The following is a 22,215-nucleotide window of genomic DNA, read 5'->3' as shown; positions in this document are numbered from 1 at the left end:
CCCCCACTGAGACGTGTGTGTACGCTGCCCTTCCCCATCAGCCACTGAGACGTGTGTGTACGCTGTCCTTCCCCATCCCCCACTGAGACGTGTGTGTACGCTGCCCTTCCCCATCAGCCACTGAGACGTGTGTGTACGCTGCCCTTCCCGATCGACCACTGAGACGTGTGTGTACGCTGCCCTTCCACATCCCCCACTGAGACGTGTGTGTACGCTGCCCTTCCCCATCCCCCACTGAGACGTGTGTGTACGCTGTCCTTCTCCATCAGCTGCTGAGACGTGTGTGTACGCTGTCCTTCCCCATCCCCCACTGAGACGTGTGTGTACGCTGCCCTTCCCCATCAGCTGCTGAGACGTGTGTGTACGCTGTCCTTCCCCATCCCCCACTGAGACGTGTGTGTACGCTGCCCTTCCCCATCCCCCACTGAGACGTGTGTGTACGCTGCCCTTCCCCATCAGCCACTGAGACGTGTGTGTACGCTGCCCTTCCCCATCCCCCACTGAGACGTGTGTGTACGCTGTCCTTCCCGATCGGCCACTGAGACGTGTGTGTACGCTGTCCTTCCCGATCGGCCACTGAGACGTGTGTGTACGCTGCCCTTCCCCATCAGCCACTGAGACGTGTGTGTACGCTGCCCTTCCCCATCCCCCACTGAGACATGTGTGTACGCTGTCCTTCCCGATCGGCCACTGAGACGTGTGTGTACGCTGTCCTTCCCGATCGGCCACTGAGACGTGTGTGTACGCTGCCCTTCCCCATCCCCCACTGAGACGTGTGTGTACGCTGCCCTTCCCCATCAGCCACTGAGACGTGTGTGTACGCTGTCCTTCCCCATCCCCCACTGAGACGTGTGTGTACGCTGTCCTTCCCCATCCCCCACTGAGACGTGTGTGTACGCTGCCCTTCCCCATCCCCCACTGAGACGTGAGTGTACGCTGCCCTTCCCCATCCCCCACTGAGACGTGTGTGTACGCTGTCCTTCCCGATCGGCCACTGAGACGTGTGTGTACGCTGCCTTCTAGGCGTCAACCTGCTGGTGGGCACCGAGAACGGTCTGATGCTCCTGGATCGCAGCGGACAGGGAAAGGTCTACAATCTGATTAGTCGAAGACGATTCCACCAGATGGATGTCCTGGAGGGGCTCAACATCTTGGTGACTATATCCGGTAAGGGGCAAGTTGGGGATTGAAGAATGTATGGTCTGTGTGCCTCTTCCAGCCTTTGAACATAGAACACTACAGCACCGTGCAGACCCTTCAGCACACAACTTTGAGCCAGCCTTCAAAGTTCAAAGTAAATTTAATATCAAATGACGTATATGTCACCATTTACTATCCTGAGATTCATTATAGACCATAAGGCATTGGAGCAGAATTAGGCCATTCAGCCTATCAGTCTGCTCTGCCGTTGGGTCGTGGCGAATCCATTTCCCATTCAACCCCGTTCTCCTGCCTTCTTCCGTAACTTTTCATGGTCTGACTTATCAAGAACTTATCAACCTCTGCCTTAAATACACCCAATGATCTGGCCTCCACAGCCACTTATATAAATTAATTCCACAGATTCACCATCCTCTGGCTAAATAAATTCCTCCTCATCTCTGTTCTAAATGGACGTCTCTCTATTCTGAGGCACTGCCCTCTGGTCCTAGTCTTTCCCAAAGGAAACATCCTCTCCATATCCACCCTATCAAAGTCTTCCAACATTCGATAGGTTTCAATGTCACACCTCATTCTTCTAAACTAAGGTGAGTTCAGGCCGCGAGCCATCGAATGCTTTTTGTATGACAAGCCCTTCTGTCCCTGAATCATTTTCATGAACCTCCTTTGAACCCTCTCCAATGTCAGCACATCCTTTCTTGGATAAACCGAAAACTGCTCCCGATACTCAAAGTGATGACTCTCTGGTAGCTTATAAAGCCTCAACGTTACATCCTTGTTTTTATACTCTAGTCCTCTCAACATGAATGCTAACATCACATTTGCCTTCCTCACCATGGACTCAACCTGCAAGTTAACCTTTAGGGAATCCTGCACAAGGAATCCCAAGTCCCTTTGCACCTCAGGTTTTTAAATTTTCTCCCCATTTAGAAAAGGTCAACCCTTTTACTACTTCTACCAAGGTACATGATTATAGAGCTCCTGACACTGTATTCCGTCTGCCATTTCTTTACCCACCCATTCTGCTAATCTCTCTGTCCTTCTGCAGCCTCAACACTACCTGCCCCTCCACCTATCTATATTTTCTTATAGGCATTTGCAGTAGAACAAAGAAACAAAATTGAATCAATGAAAAAGCTACACACAAAGATAGACAAACCACCAATGTGCAAAAGAAGACAGCCTGTGCAAATACAAAAAAGCAAATAATAAATATAAATGCATAATACAGAAAACATGAGTTGTAGCGTCATTGAAAGTGAATCTGTAGGTTGTCAAATCAGTTCAAAGTTGAGTTGAGGTTCAAGAGCCTGACGGTTGAGGGGTAATAACTGTTCCTGAACCTGGTGGTGTGGGACCTGATGGTTGAGGAGTAATAACTGTTCCTGAACCTGGTGGTGTGGGACCTGATGGTTGAGGGGTAATAACTGTTCCTGGACCTGTTGGTGTGGAACCTGATGGTTGAGGGGTAATAACTATTCTTGAACCTGGTGGTGTGGGACCTGATGGTTGTGGGTTAATAACTGTTCATAAACCTGGTGGTGTGGACCCTGATGGTTGAGGGGTAATAACTGTTTATAAACCTGGTGGTGTGGACCCTGATGGTTGTGGGGTAATAACTGTTCCTGAACCTGGTGGTGTGGGACCTGATGGTTGTGGGGTAATAACTGTTCCTGAACCTGGTGGTGTGGGACCTGATGGTTGTGGGGTAATAACTGGTCCTGAAACTGGTGGTGTGGGACCTGAGGCATTCTTCATGAAGGTAGTTGTGAGAAGAGAGGAAAGAGGACCTGAATGGTTGGTTTTCTTGATGATGGGGTTCCTTGTAGGATTTTCCATTCCTGGGCATTGATGTTTCCATATCAGGTTGTGGTACAACCCGTTAAGATACTCTTCATAGTGCATTGATAGAATTGTGTCAAAGGTTTGGATGACATGCCGTATCTGCCCAAACTTCTAAGAAATTATGAAAAGAGATAGATCTAAATATGTAAAGAGTTAGGTCCGGTCTGCAGGTTGAGAAAGGCCAATTTTGATGGTATCAGAAGTGGTCTGGCAAGTGTGGCTTGGGACGGGCTGTTTTCTGGCAAAAGTTTACTTGGAAAGTGGGAGGCCTTCAAAAACCAAACTTTGAGAGTAGGCAGCTTGTAAGTGCCTGTCAGAATAAAAGATAAAAAATAAGTGTAGGGAACCTTGGTTTTCAAGAGATATTGAGGCCCTGTTTAAGTGGAAAAAAGGAGGTACATAGCAGAAACATATAGCAGGAACAAATGAGGTGCAAACCTCATCAGGAACAAACAAGAAATGCAAGAGAATACTCAAGCAAGAAATCAGGAGAGCTAAAATAAGGCATGAAGTTGCTCTAGCAGCCAGGGTGAAGGAGAATCCTAAGAGATTCTACATGTAAGTGGACTGCTAGGGACAAAATTGGTCCTTTGGAAGTCTAGAATGGTGATCCATGTGTGGAGCCAAAATAGACGGGGGAGATCTTAAAATGCATTCTTTGCATCTGTATTTACTCAGCAGATGGGCACAGAGTCTATAGAAGTGAGGCAAAGTGTCATTAATGTCATGGACCCTGTACAGATTACAGAGGAGGAGGTGCTTGCTATCCTGAAGCAAATCAGGGTGGATAAATCCCCAGGGCCTGACAAGGTGTTCCCTCGGACTCTGTGGGAGTCAAGTGCAGAAATTGCCGGAGCCCTATCAGAGAAATTTAAACATCCTTAACAAAGGAAAGGTACCAGAGGATTGGAGTATGCCAATGTTGTTCCACTGTTTAAAAAAGGCACTAAACAGAAACCAGAAAATTATCAGCTGGTGAGCCTGACATCAGTTCTGGGAAAATTATTGGAGGGTATTCTAAGGGACCAGGTGTATACGTAAGTATTGGGATAGACCTGGACTGATTAAGGATAGTCGGCATGGCTTCATGCGTGGTAAGTCATGTCTAACCACCTTTCGAGGAACCAATCTTGTGAAGTTTCACGAAGAAGTTATCAGGAAAGTGGATGAAGGCAAGACAGTGGATGTTGTCTACATGGGCTTTAACAAAGCTTTTGACAAGGTCCCGTGTGGGAGGCTGGTCAAGAAGGTTCAGTTGTTTGGCATGCAGTATGAGGTAGTAAATTGGATTGGACATTGGCTTTGTGGGAGAAGCCAGAGACCGGTAGTAGATGGTTGCCTCTCTGACTGGTGGTGTGCCGGAGGGAATGGTGCTGGGTCCTTTATATCAATGATCTGGATGATAATGGATCAGCAAAGTTGCAGATAACACCAAGACTGGGGGTGTAGTGGAGAGCTACTGTGGCTTGCAGAGGGATCTGCATCTGCTGGAAAAACCTTCTGAAAAAAGGCAGATTGAATATAATGCGGAGAAGTGCAACGTTTTGCTCTTTGGTAGGACCAACCAGGGTAAGTCTTACACAGTGAATGGGAGGGCACTGAGGAGTGTGGTAGAACAACAGGATCTGGGAATACAGGTCCATAATTCAATGAAAGTGGCGTCACTGGCAGATAGGGGCATAAAGAAAGCTTTTGGCATGTTCATAAATCAATGTATTGAGTACAGGAGATGGGATGAAGTTGTATAAGACATTGGTGAGGCCTAATTTGGAGTATTGTTTGCAGTTTTGGTCACCTATTTGCAGGAAAGATATAAACAAGGTTGGAAGGGTGCAAAGAAAATTTACAAGGATGTTGCTGGGTCTGGAGGACCTGAGTTATAAGGAAAGATTGAACAGGTTAAAACTTTATTCTCTAGAGTGTAGGAGAATTAGGGGAGATTTGATAGAGGTATATAAAATTATGAGGTGCCTCGATAAGTTAAGTGCAGACAGGCTCTTTGCACTGAGCAACACACACAAAATGCTGGAGGAACTCAGCAGGCCAGGCATCAACTATGGTAAAGAGTGTGGTCGATGTTTCGTGCTGAGACCTTTCTTCAGGACTGCAGAAATAAAATGAGGGTCTGAGCCCGAAACGTCGACTACACTCTTTACCATAGATGCTGCCTGGCCTGCTGAGTCCCTCCAGCATTTTGTGTGTGTTGCTCGGATTTCCAGCATCTGCAGATTTTCTCAATGGTCATGGGTTAAAGGTTTAAGGAGAACTTGAGGGACACTTATTCACTCAGAGAGTGAGAGTGTGGAATGAGCTGCCAGCACAAGTGGTACTTGTGAGCTCGATTTCAACACTTAAGGGAAGTTTGGATAGGTACATGGATTGTAGGGGTATGAGGGGCTATGGTCCAGGTTCAGGTTGGTGAAAGTAGGCCGTTGAAATGGTGTTGGGATGGACTAAATGGGCTGAAGGGCCTTTTGCTTAGCTGGAATTCTCTAAGATTCTGTAAAAGTAGAAGTGCCTCTGTGCTTTCTTTATGATGGCACTTACATGCTGTTCCCAGGACAGAGCCTCTGAAACGATCACACTATTGCCAATGCTTATGATCTTTTAACCTGCTCTGAGACCTACCTCTGACATTCCCCCTATATTTTTCTCCAATCACCTTAAAATTTGGCCGTCTCCTTTTAGCCATTTCCACCTTGGGGAAAAGGCAGTGGCTCTCCACTTGATCTATGCCTCTTATCTTTCAGGTTACCTCTCACCTTCCTCATCAGGGGTAGGATTTTTACGCAGAGAGTGGTGGGTGTGTGGAACATACTGCCTGGGGTGGTGGAAGAGGCAGAGACATTAGAGACATTTAAGTGATGTTTAGATAGTCACATGAGTATAAGGAAATTAGACCTATTGTGTAGGCAGAAGAGATTAGCTTAGTTAACCCCTTGACCAATTCGATAGTTAGGCACAACATTGTGGGCCAAACAGCCTTTCTTGTGCTGTATTGTTCTATGTTCTATTGGACAAATAAAGCTGATCTTTATTCTGCACTTCGAAACCCGCTGGAGGCAGATCCTGACGCACCAGAGCCGAATAAATGGTATTGCTTGTCTGATACTTGTCTGACGATTGTCTGGTATTTATGACACAAGATCCTGGGCCAACGGCTGCAAACAGCACCTTATCTGTATAACACTAACCTGAGGTAGTTCAAGTTGAATTGTTTTTCAACAGTACACATAAATCCAGCCACATGAAACGGCGTTCCCCCAGGGCCAAGGTGCCAAACACATAGCCAACAGTTACACATGGCACACAGCACATTTATCATAGCAGAAAAACATGCAATTACCAAAAAATATAAAAAATCTAGCCCAAGTCCCTGATGGTCATGGCTGATAGATTGATGGTGCATAGGATGTTGTCCTGGAGCCAGGTTTCTGCAAGGACAAGCACATAACAGTTCCTCATCTCCTGTAATGCAGTCTCGGGTGAGCACAATCCAGTTTGTCTTCCATCGAGCAAACACTGGAGGGCAGCACCAACAGGAGGGGCTGCACCGATGGGAGAGGCAGCACCGATGGGTGGGGCAGCACCAATGGGATGGGCAGTCTCAAAACCCAGCCTGGAATCTGGTGGCACAAATCCAGCTCCGGCGACAGGCAGACCCAGGGTATAAATGAAGGTTTGGTCCATGCCATAACAGAGGCTATACAGCTCTCCGTCAGACTCAACAGTGAACCAGTGAATCGGACTCACAGTATTCTACATTACCAGTCCAACAGGGTCTTGCAATCACAACAAAAATGTCTGAAACGATCACCATCCATTGGATCGCACACCACCTCCATCTCTGGAGTCTGTCAGTCGGGAGATGGCTGAGGTGGGGCGAGCCCTCGTCACAGGGAGCCCGTGAGATGGACAGTGATGAATTTGTAGTGATAACCTTTCTTTACTGAACAGGGAAGAAGAATAAGTTACGGGTATATTACCTGTCCTGGCTGAAGAACAGGATACTGCACAATGATCCCGAGGTGGAGAAGAAACAAGGATGGACTACTGTTGGCGACCTGGAGGGCTGTGTCCATTACAAAGTTGGTACGTGTGTAGAGTTCCTCCAGCCTCAAGTGAGCAGCGCACGTCCCTCAAGTCCATAAGACATAGAAGCAGAATTCGGCTATTCAGCCTACCACATCTGTTCCGCCATTCCATCATGGCTGATTTATAATGCCTATCATCCCCATTCTCCTGCCTTCTCCCCATAACTTTTGACACCCTGACTAATCAAGAACCTATCAACCTTTGCTTTAAATATACCCAATGACTTGGCCTCCACAGCTGTCTGTGGCAACAAATTCCACCGATTCACCACTCGCTGGCTAAAGAAATTCCTCCTTATCTCTGATCTAAAGAGACATCCCTCTATCCTGATCAATGCCTTTCAAAGCTTCAGCTATAGTCCAACAGATGTTTGAAAGAAAAATATTATCCATCCTGCTTGAAGCTTAAGTTTGTTCCATCTCTCTCTCTCATTTTTTTCCCAAATAGTCTAATTTTCTCTTACCGTGTTGCAGTTAAGTACGAGAGGATTAAGTTCCTGGTGATTGCGCTGAAGAATGCAGTGGAGATTTATGCCTGGGCACCAAAGCCTTATCACAAGTTCATGGCTTTTAAGGTACGAGCGCTTCAGGGGAAGGATGATGTGACGATTGACCATCATGTCCGATGATGACAGCAAATCTGTTTTTAAAGTGGAAATGCAGTTCCACTCTCTCAACCTCAGAAGTCTGGGCCCCGGTGGTATGAGTCGTCATCACAAACTGGGGTCTTCCTTGGTTACAGTGGATGACCATGTCATGCCCTTTGCTCTCCACAGAGCATTAAAGATCCACCTTCCTGGCCGTTGGAGATCTCATCCGCCCAGTCTGCCTTCATGTGCTAGCACAGACATGCCCCTGACTCTCTGGGGTGTGAGTCCCCCAGCTGGTTTAGTCCACAGGTTGAAGCGATGTAGTGGGGGTGTGGCCACTCTGGCATGCAAACGGCTACTGGGAGCTGTAGACAAAAGCTGAGTGTCCGGTGGGGACCAAAAGCGAGTGAGCTGCCCCTGAATGGACACGAGAAGCCCCTTCACCAGAGGACGCCCCAGGCAGCCCATTCAGGAGAGCCTGTCCTGAGTTAGTTTACTTCTTGTGTTCTGAAACCTCCATCACTTGAACTGACACAGTCTCCTCAACAGTCTTTTACAGATCTGCAGCACAGACCATTACTGGTTGACCTCACAGTGGAAGAGGGGCAAAGGTTAAAGGTCATTTATGGCTCTAGCACTGGTTTCCATGTGATTGATGTGGATTCCGGCTCTGTCCATGACATTTACATCCCCTCACACGTAAGTACAACATTCTGTCGTTCTAGGACCGTCTTTGTGTGTTGGGATGGCTTTCTAACTGTACTGTTGCCAGCATTTCGAGAACCATCGAACACAGGGACGGAATCCAGGCACTCAGCCCATTTATCGAATGATGCGGAGAGGGAGCAGAAGAGGCTCACCAGGGTACTGCCTGGATTGGAGAGTGTCTGCTATGGTGAAAGGTTCAGTTGTTTTCTCTGGAGTGGCGGAGGCTGAGTGGAGATCTAATGAGGTTTAGAAGATTATGAGAGGCATAGACAGAGTAGACAGGCAGTATCTTTTTCCAAGGGGTGAAATGTCCAATGCCAGAAGATGTGTATTTAAGGTGAGAGGAGGTAATTTCAAAGGAGATGTGAGAGGCAAGTTTTTTTCACGCAGAGGGGTGGGTGCCTGGAGTGAGCTACCTGGGGTGGTGCTGGAGGCAGATACATTAGTGACTTATAAGAGATGTTTAGATAGACTCATGAATGTGAGGAAAATGGAAGGATATGGATGTTGTGTAGGCTGAAGAGATCAGTTTAGTTGGTCATTTGACTACAAATTTAATTGGTTCGGTACCAGATTATGCACATAAACCAGATAAGACTTATCCATAAGATAAGGATGCATAGAGTTGGGGCTGATGTGGATAGAGGATTGGTTAACTAATAGAAAGCAGGGAGTTGGGGTACATGGGTGTTACTCTGGTTGGCAATCTGTGGTGAACGGTGTGCCACAGGGGTTGGTGCTGGGCCTGCAACTGTTCACGATATACATTAACGATCTAGAAGAGGGGACCGTGTAGTGTATCTAAGTTTGCTGATGACATTAAATTGAGTGGAAAAGCAAATTGTGCAAAAGATTCGGAGAGTCAGCAGAGAGATGTATATAGGTTAAGTGAGTGGGTGAGAGTCTGGCAGATGGAATACAATGTTTGTAAATGCGAGGTCATCCACTTTGGAAGGAAAAATGAAAGAGCAGATTATTATTTAACTTGTAAAAAATCGCAGCATGCTGCTGTGCAGAGAGTCTTGGGAGTGCTTGTGCATGAATCACAGAAGGTTGGTTTGCAGGTGCAACAGGCTATCAAGAAGGCAAATGGGATGTTGGCCTTCATTGCTAGAGGGACTGAATTCAAGAGCAGGGAGGTTATGCTGAAACTGTACAGGGTACTGGTGAGGCCGCACCTGGAGTACTGCGTAGAGTCCTGGTCTCCGTACTTGAGGAAGGATATACTGGCTTTGGAGGCGGTGCAGAGGAGGTTCAGCAGGTTGATTCCAGAGATCAGGGGGTTAGACTGAGAAGAAATTGAGTCGCCTGGGACTGTACTCACTGGAATTCAGTCTCGACGGGCCAGCTGGCCGATTCCTGCCCGTTTCTTATGTTCTTCTTGTGTACCAAAAGGCCCATCCAGTGCTGTGGATTCATAAATGTCATTTTATGAATCTGCTTCAAATTTGAAGTCAGCTGCAGATGGGGCTGGAGTAATTTCGGATCACAGAAGGAGAGCATTCTGCCCATCATTCCTGTGCTAGCCCTGTGAAGGATCCTTACCCTGCTCTCACTCCCAGCTTTTAGAGCAGGCTTTAGAGCATGACCTAATTTTGCTCCTATGTCTATGGTGTTTGTTCGTAATTTATCTTTATTTCGAGGTACGGTATGGTAACTGGACATGCTGGCCCAACATGCTTGTGGCACCCAATTACCATACGGCATTGGAATATGGGAGGAAACCGGAGCACCTGGTGGAAACCCACACGTTCACAGGGGAACGTGCAAACTCCTTACAAACAGCACCAGAATAGAACTCTGAACTCTGGTGCGCCCCAGGCTTTAATGACATTGCACTGACCACTACGTTACCGTGGGTGATGGGCTTAAGTGAGCGAGGGAATGCCTGAGGGAGTGTGATAGGATTCATGAAGAGGAATGACATTTGATGTTGGTTGGAATTCACTGGTTTGAGACAGTGCTGCATAATGGTCCAGTTACTGCAGCATTTCCGGACAGTGGAAAGGGTGTAAAAGTACTCTTAAATGGATATTTTATTGATCCCAAAGGAAATTAGTGTCACAGTAGCATTACAAGTGCACAAAATTACAAATATACAAATATTAGGAGAGAAGTAAGAAAGAATAGAAACAAAGTTACGACAAACAGTCTAACAGGAGGGGAGGTCATCATTTCCCCAGCTATAGGTTGACTCAATATAGAAGCTAATGGCCTCATATCACACTCTTTGGAGCAGCACAGTTGTCTCAGTCTATTACTGAGAGTGCTCCTCTGTTCAGCCAAGGTGGCATGAAGAGGGTGAGAAACATTGTCCAGAATTGCCAGGATTTTCTGTTGGGTCCTTTGTTCTACCACAGCCTCCACCAGTGGGTCCAGTTTGACTCCTATAACAGAGCCGGCCTTTCTAATCAGTTTATTGAGCCTGTTGGCATCACCCGTGTTGATGCCATTGCCCTAGCACACCACCGCATTGAAGCATTACATTGAAGCACTACTGGCAACAACTGACCGGTAGAACATGTGAAGGAGAGGGCCTGCATACTCCAAATGACCTCAGTCTCCTCAGGAAGTGGAGGCGACTCTGGCCCTTCTTGTACACAGACTCTGTGTTGGAGCTCCACTCAAGTCTGTCATTCAGGTGCACTCCCAGGTACTTGTAGTTCCTCACCACATCCTCATCCTCACCATCAATAGTAACAGGGAGCAGTGCAGGCTTCGTCTTCCTAAAGTCCATCACCATCTCCTTTGCCTGACTGATGCTGAGCTGCAGATGATTCAGCTTGCATCATTTGACAAAGTCCTCCACCAGGGCCCTGTATTCATCCTCCCGTCCTCCCTTTATACACCCAACTATTGCTGAATCATCAGAGAATTTCTGCAGATGACATGACTCATGTTGTATCTAAAGTCCGAGGTATACAGGGTAAACAGGAAGGGAGCCAATACAGTCCCCTGTGGGGCCCCAGTGCTGCTCCTAGCCATATCTGAAATTACCCCCTCTCACCTCAAATGCCCTCTAGTATTAGGCATTTCAACCCTGAGGTTACATGTCAATGATTAGGATGACGGAAATGATGGCTTTGTGGCCAAGTTTGTGAATGGTACAAAGATGGGTGACGGGCAAGTAATGGTTAGGAATCCAAATCAGAATCAGGTTTAATATCACTGGTACATGTCAAGAAATGTGTTGTTTTGTGGCAGCAGTACATTGCAATACATAATAATAATAAAAAGCTATAAATTACTATAGTAGTATATATTGAAAAATCTAACTCAGTAAGTAGTGCAAAAAGAGATGGAAAAAATAGTGAGGCAGTTTTCGTGGGTTCATTCAGAAATCTGATGGCGGAGGGGAAGAAGCTTTTCCTGAAACATTGTGTGTCTTCAGGCTCCCGTACCTCTCCCGATAGCAGCAAGGAGAAGAGGGCTTTAAGCAGCAACCAGTGAGAGATCGGAAGCCGGAGAAGACATAGTTCACTGAGGTTCGCCAACTGAGTTCTCCTGTTCAGGCGAAAATCTAATGCCATCGCTCCTGCACAATGTAACATGTTGCTAAGGAGTTGGTGTAGGAGGGAGGGCATAAGATTTTTGGATCATTGGGCTCTCTTCCAGGGAAGGTAGGACCTGTACAGTTTTCACCTGAACAGGAGAGAGACAAATATCCTCGTGGGGAGGCTGCACGGTGGGGTGCGAGGGGGGGGGGGGGGGGTTTAAACCAGAGTTGCAGGGGGATGGGAACCAGAGTGCCAAACAGAAGTGGAGAGGTTGTGTGACAGATGTTGCTAAGACCTCAGACAAAGTCAGGAAACAAAAGGTTGAGCACGGTGTGATTAGTATCCTGAGTTGCGCTTATTTCAATGCAAGAAGTATTGTAGTAAAAGGTGATGAGCTCAGGGCCTGGATCATCACCGGGAATTATGATAATGTAGTCATTAGTGAGTCTTGGTCGCAGGAGGGGCAGGACTGGCAGCTCAATGTTCCAGGGTTCCGTTGTTTGAGATGTGACAGAGCAGGTGTGATTAAAGGTGGAGGGGTGGCATTAGCAGTCAGAGAAAATGTCACGGCAGTGCTCCATCAGACAGACTGGAGGACTTGACTAGTGAGGTGTTCTGGGTAGAACTGAGAAATAAGAGGTATGAGCATATTAATGGGGCTATATTACAGACCACCAACAGTCCAAAGGATTTAGAGAAACAAACTTGAACAGAGATTGTAGACTGTTACAAGACACATAAGGGTGTTATAGTAAGTGATGTTAACTTTCCCCATATTGACTGGGACTCCCATACTATAAAGGAACATGATGGGATTGAGTTTGTCCAATGTGTTCAGAGAAGTTTCTTTAATCAGTACGTAGAAGTCCCAATGAGAGAGTGTGCGATTATTGATCTGCTCGGTAAGAATGAGACAGGGCATCTACTGATCACAATACCATTGTTTTCAAAGTAAGTAAACAAAAAGATAGGTCTGGTCCGCATGTTGAGATTCTAACTTGGAGAAATACCAATTTTGATGGTATCAGAAAGGATCTGTGGATTGGAATAGGTCGTTTCCTAGCAAAAGTTATTTGGTAAGTGGGAGGCCTTCAAAAGTTTTGAGAGCACAAAGCTTGGTTTTCAAGAGATATTGTGGCCCTGGTTAAAAGAAAAGAGGAAGCACATAGCGGGTATGAACAGGTAGGAGCAAATGAGGTGCTTATGGAGTATAACAAATTCAAGAGAACACAAGAAAGAAATTAGAAAGGCCCTAAAAGAAGACATGAAGTTGCTCTAGCAGACAAGATGAAGGAGAATCTGAAGGGATTCTGCAGGCATAGTGAGAACAAAAGGATTGCAAAGGACAAAATTGGTCCTCTGGAAGATCAGAATGGTAATCTATGTGTGAAGCCAAAAGAGATGGGGGGGAGATCTTAAATAAATGTTTTGCATCTGTATTAACTCAAGAGTCTATAGACGTTAGGTAAAGCATCATCAACTTAATGGACCCTGTACAGGTAACAGCAGAGGTTTACTGTCCAAAGACAAATTAGAGTGGATAAACCCCCAGGGCTTGATAAGGTGTTCCCTTGGACCCTACAGGAGGCAAGTGCAGACAGGGGCCTTAGCAGAGATACTTAAGTCATCCTTGGTTATAGGTGAGTTACCGGAAGTTTGGAGGATAGCTAATTTTGTTCCGCTGTTTAAGAAAGGCTATTAAAATAAACCAGGAAATTATAGGCATGTGAGCCTGACGTTAGTTGTGGGAAAGTTATTGGAAGGTACAGGATGTATACTTAAGTATTGGGATAGACATGGACTGATTATGGATAGTCAGCATGGCTTTGTGCATGGTAGGTCATGTCCAACCAATCTTTTAGAGCTTTTCAAGAAAGTTACCAGGAAAGTGGATGGAGTCTACATGGACTTTTGTGAGGCATTTGCAAGGCCCCACATGGGTCAAGAAGTTTCAGTTGCGCGTCATTCAAGAAGAGATAGTGAATTGGATAAGACATTGGGTTTGTGAGAGGCCTGTAATAGAGGAGTGCTGCAGGGATATGCGCTAGGTTTGTTGTTCATCATCTATATCAGCAATCTGGATGCTAAAGTGATGAACTGGATCAACAAATTTGTAGATGACACCAAGATTGGGGGTGTAGTGAACAGGAAGGAAGACTTATAGCTTCCAGAGGGATTTGCATCAGCTGGAAAAATGGGCTAAAAAATGACAGGAGGAATTTAATGCAGGGGTTCGGTAGGGGATACTGGTCCATAATTCATTGAGAGTGGTGTCACGGGTTGATAGGGTCATAAAGAAAGCTTTTGGCACATTGACTTCATAAATCAAAGTACTGAGTACAGGAGATGGGATGTTATGTTGAGGTTGTATAAGACATTAGTGAGACCTAATCTGGAGTATTGTGTGTGGTTTTGGTCACCCTCCTACAGTAACACAAGGTTGAAAGAGTACAGAGAAAGTTTACAAGGATATTACTGGGTCTGGAGGACCGGAGTTAGAAGGAAAGATTGAATAGGTCAGGACTGTATTCTCTAGAACATAGAAGACTGAGAGAGATTTGATAGAGGTATACAAAATTATGAGGGGTATTAGATAGGGTGAATATAAACAGGCTTTTTCCACTGTGGGACTACAATCAGAGGTCATGGGTTAAGGGGGAAAGGTGAAAATTTTGAAGTGACCATGAGTGGAAACATCCTTCCTTACAGCTTCATGAGATTGGTGCATGCAAGCCCAGTTTCAACACTGAAGAGATGTTCCCATAGGTACATGGATTGTTGGGGAATGGAGGGCTAGCATCCCAGTGCAGGTCGATGGCAGTTTAAAAAGTTTGTCACAGATTTGATGGGCCAAATGGCCTGTTTCTGTGCTTTACTTATCTATGACTCTATGTCCTGGGTGATGGATGTCATCTTTATGAGACATCGCCTTTTGAAGATCTCCTGGATGCTCAGGAGTCTGGTGCCCATGATGGAGCTGACTGAGTTTACAACTTTCTACAGCTTTTTCTGATCCTGTGCAGTGGCCCCTCCAAACCAGACATTCAGAAGCAGCACAGAGTCTGCAGAAGGACTTGGACAGATTAGGAGGGGGGGGCACCTCATGAGCTATTCTAACCTGGAACTCTTTGTGACATGTCCCACTCTAGATTCAGGGTAACGTCACCCCTCATGCACTCATCATCTTACCTAAGACAGACGGGATGGAGATGCTAGTGTGCTACGAGGATGAGGGTGTTTATGTCAACACTTACGGTCGCATCACCAAGGATATCGTGCTGCAGTGGGGCGAGATGCCCACGTCAGTTGGTAAGACAGATTCTCCTCTCGTCCTTTCTGTTTATTGAGCATAGAATATGGAACACAGAATATAGAGAACAGAACATAGAATATGGAACATAGAACACAAAACACTGTTCAGGCCCTTCGCCCTGGAATATAGTGCCAACTTTTTCACCTACTCTAGCCATAAGTCCATAAGATATACTGATAGAGCAAAATTAGGCCATTTGGCCCATCAAGTCTGCTCTGCCATTCCGTCATGGCTGTTTTAATATCCCTCTCAACCCCATTCTCCTGCCTTCTCCCCATAATCTTTGATGCCCTGACAATCAAGGCCTTATCACCCTCCACTTTAAAATATACTCAATGACTTGGCCTCCACAGCTGTCTATGACAATGAATTCCACAGATTTACCACCCTCTGGCTAAAGAAATTCCTCCTCATCTCTGATCGAAAGGTATATCCTCTTATTCTGAATCTGTGCTTTCTGTTGCTAGACTCCCCTACTACAGGAAACATCCCCTCCACATCCACTCAATCTAGACCTTTCAATATTCGATATGTTTCAATGAGATTCCCCTCATTCTTCACAGGTCCTTTCCGACCCCAATAGCCCATCATGTTTCTATCATCTTCGTGCTCATTTGAGAGTTTCTGAAATCTTTCTAATGTCAGAATCAGAATCAGGTTTAATATCACTGGCATATGTCATGAAATGTGTGGTTTTGTGGCTACAGTACTTTGCATTACATAATAAAAACATCATAAATTGCTATAATAAATAAATATATGCTGTACAAGAGTCTGAGGAACTTATATATAGCTAGAGCAGAGAGGGAGTTTGTAAATCTGGTGGGAGCAAAGAATGTTGGGGATGGCGAGGGAGGGGTGTGGGACAGGTGCCAGTAAAAGACTGCTGGGATGGGGGTGGCGATGCTGGAGATGTTGGGCCCTGAGACACCCAGCAAGGTCATTTGCTTCCTGTCAATTGGTTTATTGATCTTTGCAGAATCTCTCTGGTACTTCCCACTCCCTGCCCTCTCCCTTCCCCAGTTACCAACCATACTTCCCACTCCCTGCCCTCTCCCTTCCCCAGTTACCAACCATACTTCCCCTCTCCCTGCCCTCTCCCTTCCCCAGTTACCAACCATACTTCCCACTCCCTGCCCTCTCCCTTCCCCAGTTACCAACCATACTTCCCACTCCCTGCCCTCTCCCTTCCCCAGTTACCAACCATACTTCCCACTCCCTGCCCTCTCCCTTCCCCAGTTACCAACCATACTTCCCCTCTCCCTGCCCTCTCCCTTCCCCAGTTACCAACCATACTTCCCACTCCCTGCCCTCTCCCTTCCCCAGTTACCAACCATACTTCCCACTCCCTGCCCTCTCCCTTCCCCAGTTACCAACCATACTTCCCACTCCCTGCCCTCTCCCTTCCCCAGTTACCAACCATACTTCCCCTCTCCCTGCCCCCTTCCCCAGTTACCAACCATACTTCCCCTCTCCCTGCCCCCTTCCCACTCTCAGTCCACAATAGACATGTCATGGAATTTTATTTTCGGCAGCAGGACAATGCAATACATAAAATGACTACAGCACTGTGCAAAAGTCTTAGGCATCCTAGCCAAAAGCTTTTTCACAGTATTGTATATTATCAGCTTGCTCTCCATATTGGCTTTTTTCCCTACTGGGGCACCTCGAGGCAACTTGAGGGGCAGCAGAACTCTCAATGGATACGATTAAATATTCTCGTTTCAGCCTGATACAGCTCAAAAGCACAACTGCTTCCAAGGTCAGTGCAGTCAACAAAGATGCCTTAATATGTTTAAACAAACTATTGCAGCTTAAAACTGACAGAAACAATGCCGATTGCGGACAGACTCCTCGGACTCCACGCAGGATCCAGGAATACAAGTGCATTTAAGGAAACAGGATTTTAAGCTCCCAATATTGACTATCTTGCTGGCAAGCATGCAGTTTCTGGTGAATAAAATCGATAATCTCAGAGCCAGGGTGCTGAATCAGAGGGGCATTAGGACCGTGTACGTCTTTTGTTTCATGGAATCTTTGTTAACACCTCCATACTGGATCCAACGAATCAGATCGACGGGTTTCCACAGGTTTATTATACACCGTCAGGATAGATCTACAGAGTCTCTCAAAAGCAGAGGTGGAGGAGTATGCCTCATGATCAACTCTTCTTGGTGCACAAATATATCAGTGCTGCCCCAATTCTGCTCACCAGACCTAGAATATGTAGCAGTAAAGTGCCGACCATTTTACCTAGCACAGGAGTTCTCTGGGGTCATTCTGGTAGCAGTATACATTCCACCTCAGGCCAATGTCAAGCAGGCTTTAGATGATCTGAGTAATGGGATCAACATGCACGAAACAGCGCGTCCTAACACCTTCACCATTGTTTTAGGAGATTTTAACCAGGCCAGTCTGAAAAAAATCACTAAGCGATTACCATCAACAGATCACTTGCAATACCAGAGGAAACAACACCCTGGACCATTGTTACACCACCATCAAGAATACTATTCCACACCCTCACTTCGGGAAGTCTGATCACCTGGCTGTACTTTTACTCCCTGAGTAACAGCAGAGACTGAAGACTGCAGCACCAGTAGTGAGGACCATGAAGGTTTGGACAAGGGAAGGACAGGAGCACCTACAGGACTGCTTTGAATCGGTGGACTGGACTGAATTCAGGGATTCATCTTCAAACCTGGATGAGTATGCTGCAGTTGTTACCAACTTCATTAAATCCTGTGTTGATGAGTGTGTGCCTACAAAGACTTACTATACATTCCCAAACCAAAAGCCGTGGATGAACCAGGAGGTACATCGTCTGCGAAGGCCAGATCTGTGGCATTCAAGTCTGGCAACCCAGGCCTGTACCAGAAAACCAGGTATGATTTGCATAGGGCTATTTCAAGGGTGAAGAGATCATTTCAAATGAAGCTAGAGGTGATAACTGTAATATAACAACTGTAGCAGGGTTTGCAAGACATTACTTCCTACAAAGCGAAACCCAATAGCATGAATTGCAGCAATGCTTCACTACCAGATGAACTCGACGCCTTTTATGCCTGCTTTGAAAGAGAGAACACAACTACAGCTGTGAAGATCCCTGCAGACCCTGTGATATCATTCTCAGAGGCTGATGTTAGGGTGAACCCTTGCAAGGTAGAAGGTCCTGATGGAGTACCTGGTAAGGTTCTGAAAAACTGTGCCAACCAACTAACAGGAGTATTCAAGTATTCAAGAGTTTTCAACCTCTCACTCTTATGGGTGGAAGTTCCCACTTGTTTCAAAAAGGCACCATACCAGAGCCAAAGAAGAATAATTGAGCTGCCTTTCTGACTTTCGCCCGGTAGCACTCAAATCGACAGTGATGAAATGCTTTGAGAGGTTGTTCATAACTAGACTGAACTCCTGCCTCAGCAAGGACCTGGAACTATTTTTCCCTATACTTCCCTCCAATCACTGTATTAGCCATTTCTGACCTGGGAAAAATCTCTGGACTCCACTCAATCTTTACCTCTTGTCACCTTGTACACCTCTATCAAGTCACCTCTCGTCCTCCTTCACTCCAAAGAGGAAAGCCCAAGCTCAATCAACCAATCCTCATAAAACATAAAGTACACTGCAGATGCTGTGGTCAAATCAGGACGTACGTCCTCATAAGAAATGCTCTCTAATCCAGACAGCATCTTGGAAGATCTTCTGTACACCCTCTGAAGCTTCCACATCCTTCCTATAAAGCGGTGAGCAGAACTGAACACAATACTCCCAGAGTGGTCTGACCAGATTTTTCTGGAGCTGCGACATTACCTCATGGCTGTTGAACTCAATCCTCTGACCCCCAGACTAATGAAGAACAACACATCATACACATGCTTAACAACCCTAGCAACCTGTGCTGAACGTTGAGGGATCTGTTGACCCAGACCCCAAGATCCCTCTGTTCCTCTATCTGACCAATAACCCTGTACTCTGTTGTTGCATTCTGATGTGTATAATCCAAGGTTCTTTCAGAAATTAGGAAAGAGGCATAAAACTTGCTGCTTCACAATCATTTTATTAGGTGTTAATAGAACAAAGAGATGAAAACAGGCAGTGATTGTGGTCTAGCAAGTGAAGAGAGGGAGAGCTTTAAACTAAATCTTGGGGGGGTGGTTTCAACAGATTGGAGAAGTACAGTTAAAGGAAAAAGAGAAGTGTGGATAAAGATAAAGAAAAGGCAAAAGATAAAAAAGAGAAAAGTAAGAGTGGAGTGAGGAAAAGTCAAGTGCAAAAGAGTAAAAGATTACAAGATTTTAAAAGCACAATGAGTGTAACGACACTTTATTTGAATGCCTGTAGTATTCGAAACAAGGTCAGTGAACTTGTGGCTCAAACCAGTACAAAGGGGTATGATTTAGTGGCCATTACAGAAACGTGGTTGCAGGGTGGAGAGGATTGGGAATTGAGTATCCAAGGATATCAGGTAATACGGAGGATAGGCAGGAAGGTAAGGGAGGTGGGTAGCACTCTTAGTTAAGGATGAGATCAGAACAATAGTAAGAGACAATATAAGATCTAAGGAGCAGAATGTTGAATCCATCTGGGTAGAGATTAGGAACAGTAAAAAATCACTGGTGGGAGTTGTCTATCAGCCACCGAATAATAACATTACAGTGGCGCAGGCAATAAACAGAGGAATATCTGAGGCATGTAAGAATGGAACAGCAGTTATCATGGGGGACTTTAACTTGCACATAGATTGGATGAATCAAGTTAATTGAGGCAGTCTTGAGGAGGACTTCATAGAATGAGGTTTTGGTGTTGGTGTCCATTGCCATTTTTCATCAAACATAGTGGTGTGTACTTCTGCCAGAAAGTTCAACTTTTGTCTCATCTATCCACAGGACACTGTCCTAGAAGCATTATAAAGCATCCAGATGGTCTTTTGCAAATTTGAGATGTGCAGCAATTTTTTCTTCTGGAGAGCAATGGTTACCTCTGTAGTGTCCTTCCATAAACACCACTCTTGTTCAGTGTTTCTCTCACAGTGGGCACATGACAGAGACTTCAGCAAGCTCCAGAGTTATCTGCAGGTCTTTTGTTGTTAACCTTGAGGATTCTTTCTCACCTCCTTCAGCATTGCACGTTGTGCTCTCGGTGTGATCCTTGCAGGACGCCCACTCCTCGGGAGAGTAGCAACAGCACTGAATTTCCTCCATTTGTAGACAATTTATCTTGCTGTGGACTGATGAACACTCAAGTCTTTAGAAGTACTTTTGAAGCCTATTCCTGCTTCAAGAATCTCTACAATTCTTCTTCTAAGGTCCTCTGAAAGTTGTTTTAATTGAGGCATGGTGCACATAAAGAGATCTTTCTTGACAAGAGCAAGCTCTGACAAAACAGACTTTTTGTCTTTTTTATAGGGCAGGGCACCTCTACAACCCACACCTCCAATCTCATCTCATTGACTGGAACACCCAACTCCAAATAGCTTTTGTAGAAGGCATTACCCCAGAGATTTTCAAACCTTTTTTGAAGCTGGTCTGTGATTGTGTGCTCAGTATTGACAAGAAGAAGTACAATTGTTTGTGTTATTAGTTTAGCAGATTGTGTTTGTCTATTATTGTGAGTTAGATGAAGATTTTATGAGTAATTAATATACAAAACCACATATTTGCACAGGGTTCACAAACTTTTTCTTGCAACTGAAGCATACCAGGCAGTTACGTGTACAATACTGTGCGTAAGTCTTAAGCACATATATATAGCCCGGGAGACTAACGCTGTTTGATAATACTGAAGTAATTTTGATGACGTGAAAGTGGTGATAAGGGTCTCTATTGTGGACCATGAGTGGGGAGGGGACAGGGAGAGGAGAATCATGGTTCAGAAAAGGGGAAGGGAGAGGTGGTGGGAAGTGGGAATGAGAGACATTCTGTAATGATCAATAAACCAATCATTTGGAAGTAAATAACCTTGCCTGGTGTCTCCGAGCAAAGTGTGTCAATACCTGCACCAAACCCCGCCCACAGCACTCTGCCCACACCATTCCCAACATCCTTTACTCCAGCCAGATTTACAAACTGGCTCTCCGCTCTCCGCTGGTAAATACAGTACTGTGCAAAAGCCTAGGCACCTTAGCTATATGTATATATCCCTCAGAATTTTGCACAGTACTATATGTACATAAGCAATTATAAGAAATACAGTACAAACAGACCTCTTAGTTGTTAAGCCACAGAGAAAATAACAATTAAACAGTCCAATCTATAAGAGTTGAAACAGTCTGGTCCAACACTGCCTTCAAATTTGACCTTCCGAAGTTGATCTCTCATCGCCTGGTAGCGGTGGGTCCCGGCTAACGTGCGCCCTGCCTTGTTTTCCGCAGCGTATATCCATTCCAGCCAGATCATGGGATGGGGAGAGAAGGCCATCGAGATCCGCTCGGTGGAGACGGGCCACCTGGACGGGGTCTTCATGCATAAGAGAGCTCAGCGCCTGAAGTTTCTGTGTGAACGGAATGACAAGGTAGGGAGTTCACCAGCCCAGAGCTGCAGAGAGTGCAGTGTGGCACTAAGTTGCTTTAAAGTTCAAGGTAAATTTATTCTCGAACTACACGTAAGCCACCGTACATCATCCGGAGATTCGTTTTCTTGCAGGCATTCACAGTAAATACAAGAAATGCAGTAGAATCAATTAAAGACCACACCCAACAGAACGGACAAACAACTAAAGACAACAAACTTAGAAACCGATAGAACATGGGAAATAGAACCGTGGAGCAAGGAACGCCACCATGTTGTGCCCAACTAATCAGAATAAAGAACATTAGAAACGGGAGCCGGAATAGGCCATCTGGCCCATCTCCACCATTCAATAAGATCAAGCTGCCTGCCTTTTCCCCAGAATCATGAACTCCCCTGCTTTGTTCGTTTCTTCTCTAAACCCCATCGCCCCTACCGGGGCATAAGCCACCACAGCAGCTCACCAGAGTCCTCTGTGCTGGGCCACGTTGTCACCAAGCG

At 45.7% G+C, this 22,215-nt stretch overlaps 1 protein-coding gene across 6 annotated transcripts in view; it reads left to right on the top strand.

Annotated features, from left to right (window-relative positions):
- Nucleotides 1–22,215, top strand: part of LOC140725815 (TRAF2 and NCK-interacting protein kinase-like) — a 194,972-nt gene that overhangs the window by 165,176 nt on the left and 7,581 nt on the right. For all 6 annotated transcript variants that reach the window (XM_073041799.1, XM_073041797.1, XM_073041798.1 and 3 more), the window contains 6 exons: nucleotides 1,024–1,167; nucleotides 6,964–7,098; nucleotides 7,575–7,675; nucleotides 8,240–8,389; nucleotides 15,045–15,204; nucleotides 21,579–21,718. In XM_073041799.1, the coding sequence (XP_072897900.1) occupies nucleotides 1,024–1,167; nucleotides 6,964–7,098; nucleotides 7,575–7,675; nucleotides 8,240–8,389; nucleotides 15,045–15,204; nucleotides 21,579–21,718 (830 nt within the window). The remainder of the gene's footprint in view (nucleotides 1–1,023; nucleotides 1,168–6,963; nucleotides 7,099–7,574; nucleotides 7,676–8,239; nucleotides 8,390–15,044; nucleotides 15,205–21,578; nucleotides 21,719–22,215) is intronic.

Source organism: Hemitrygon akajei, chromosome 3 (genome assembly GCF_048418815.1).
Source record: "Hemitrygon akajei chromosome 3, sHemAka1.3, whole genome shotgun sequence".
NCBI lineage: Eukaryota > Metazoa > Chordata > Chondrichthyes > Myliobatiformes > Dasyatidae > Hemitrygon > Hemitrygon akajei.
This window is presented reverse-complemented; position numbering and strand designations above follow the sequence as displayed.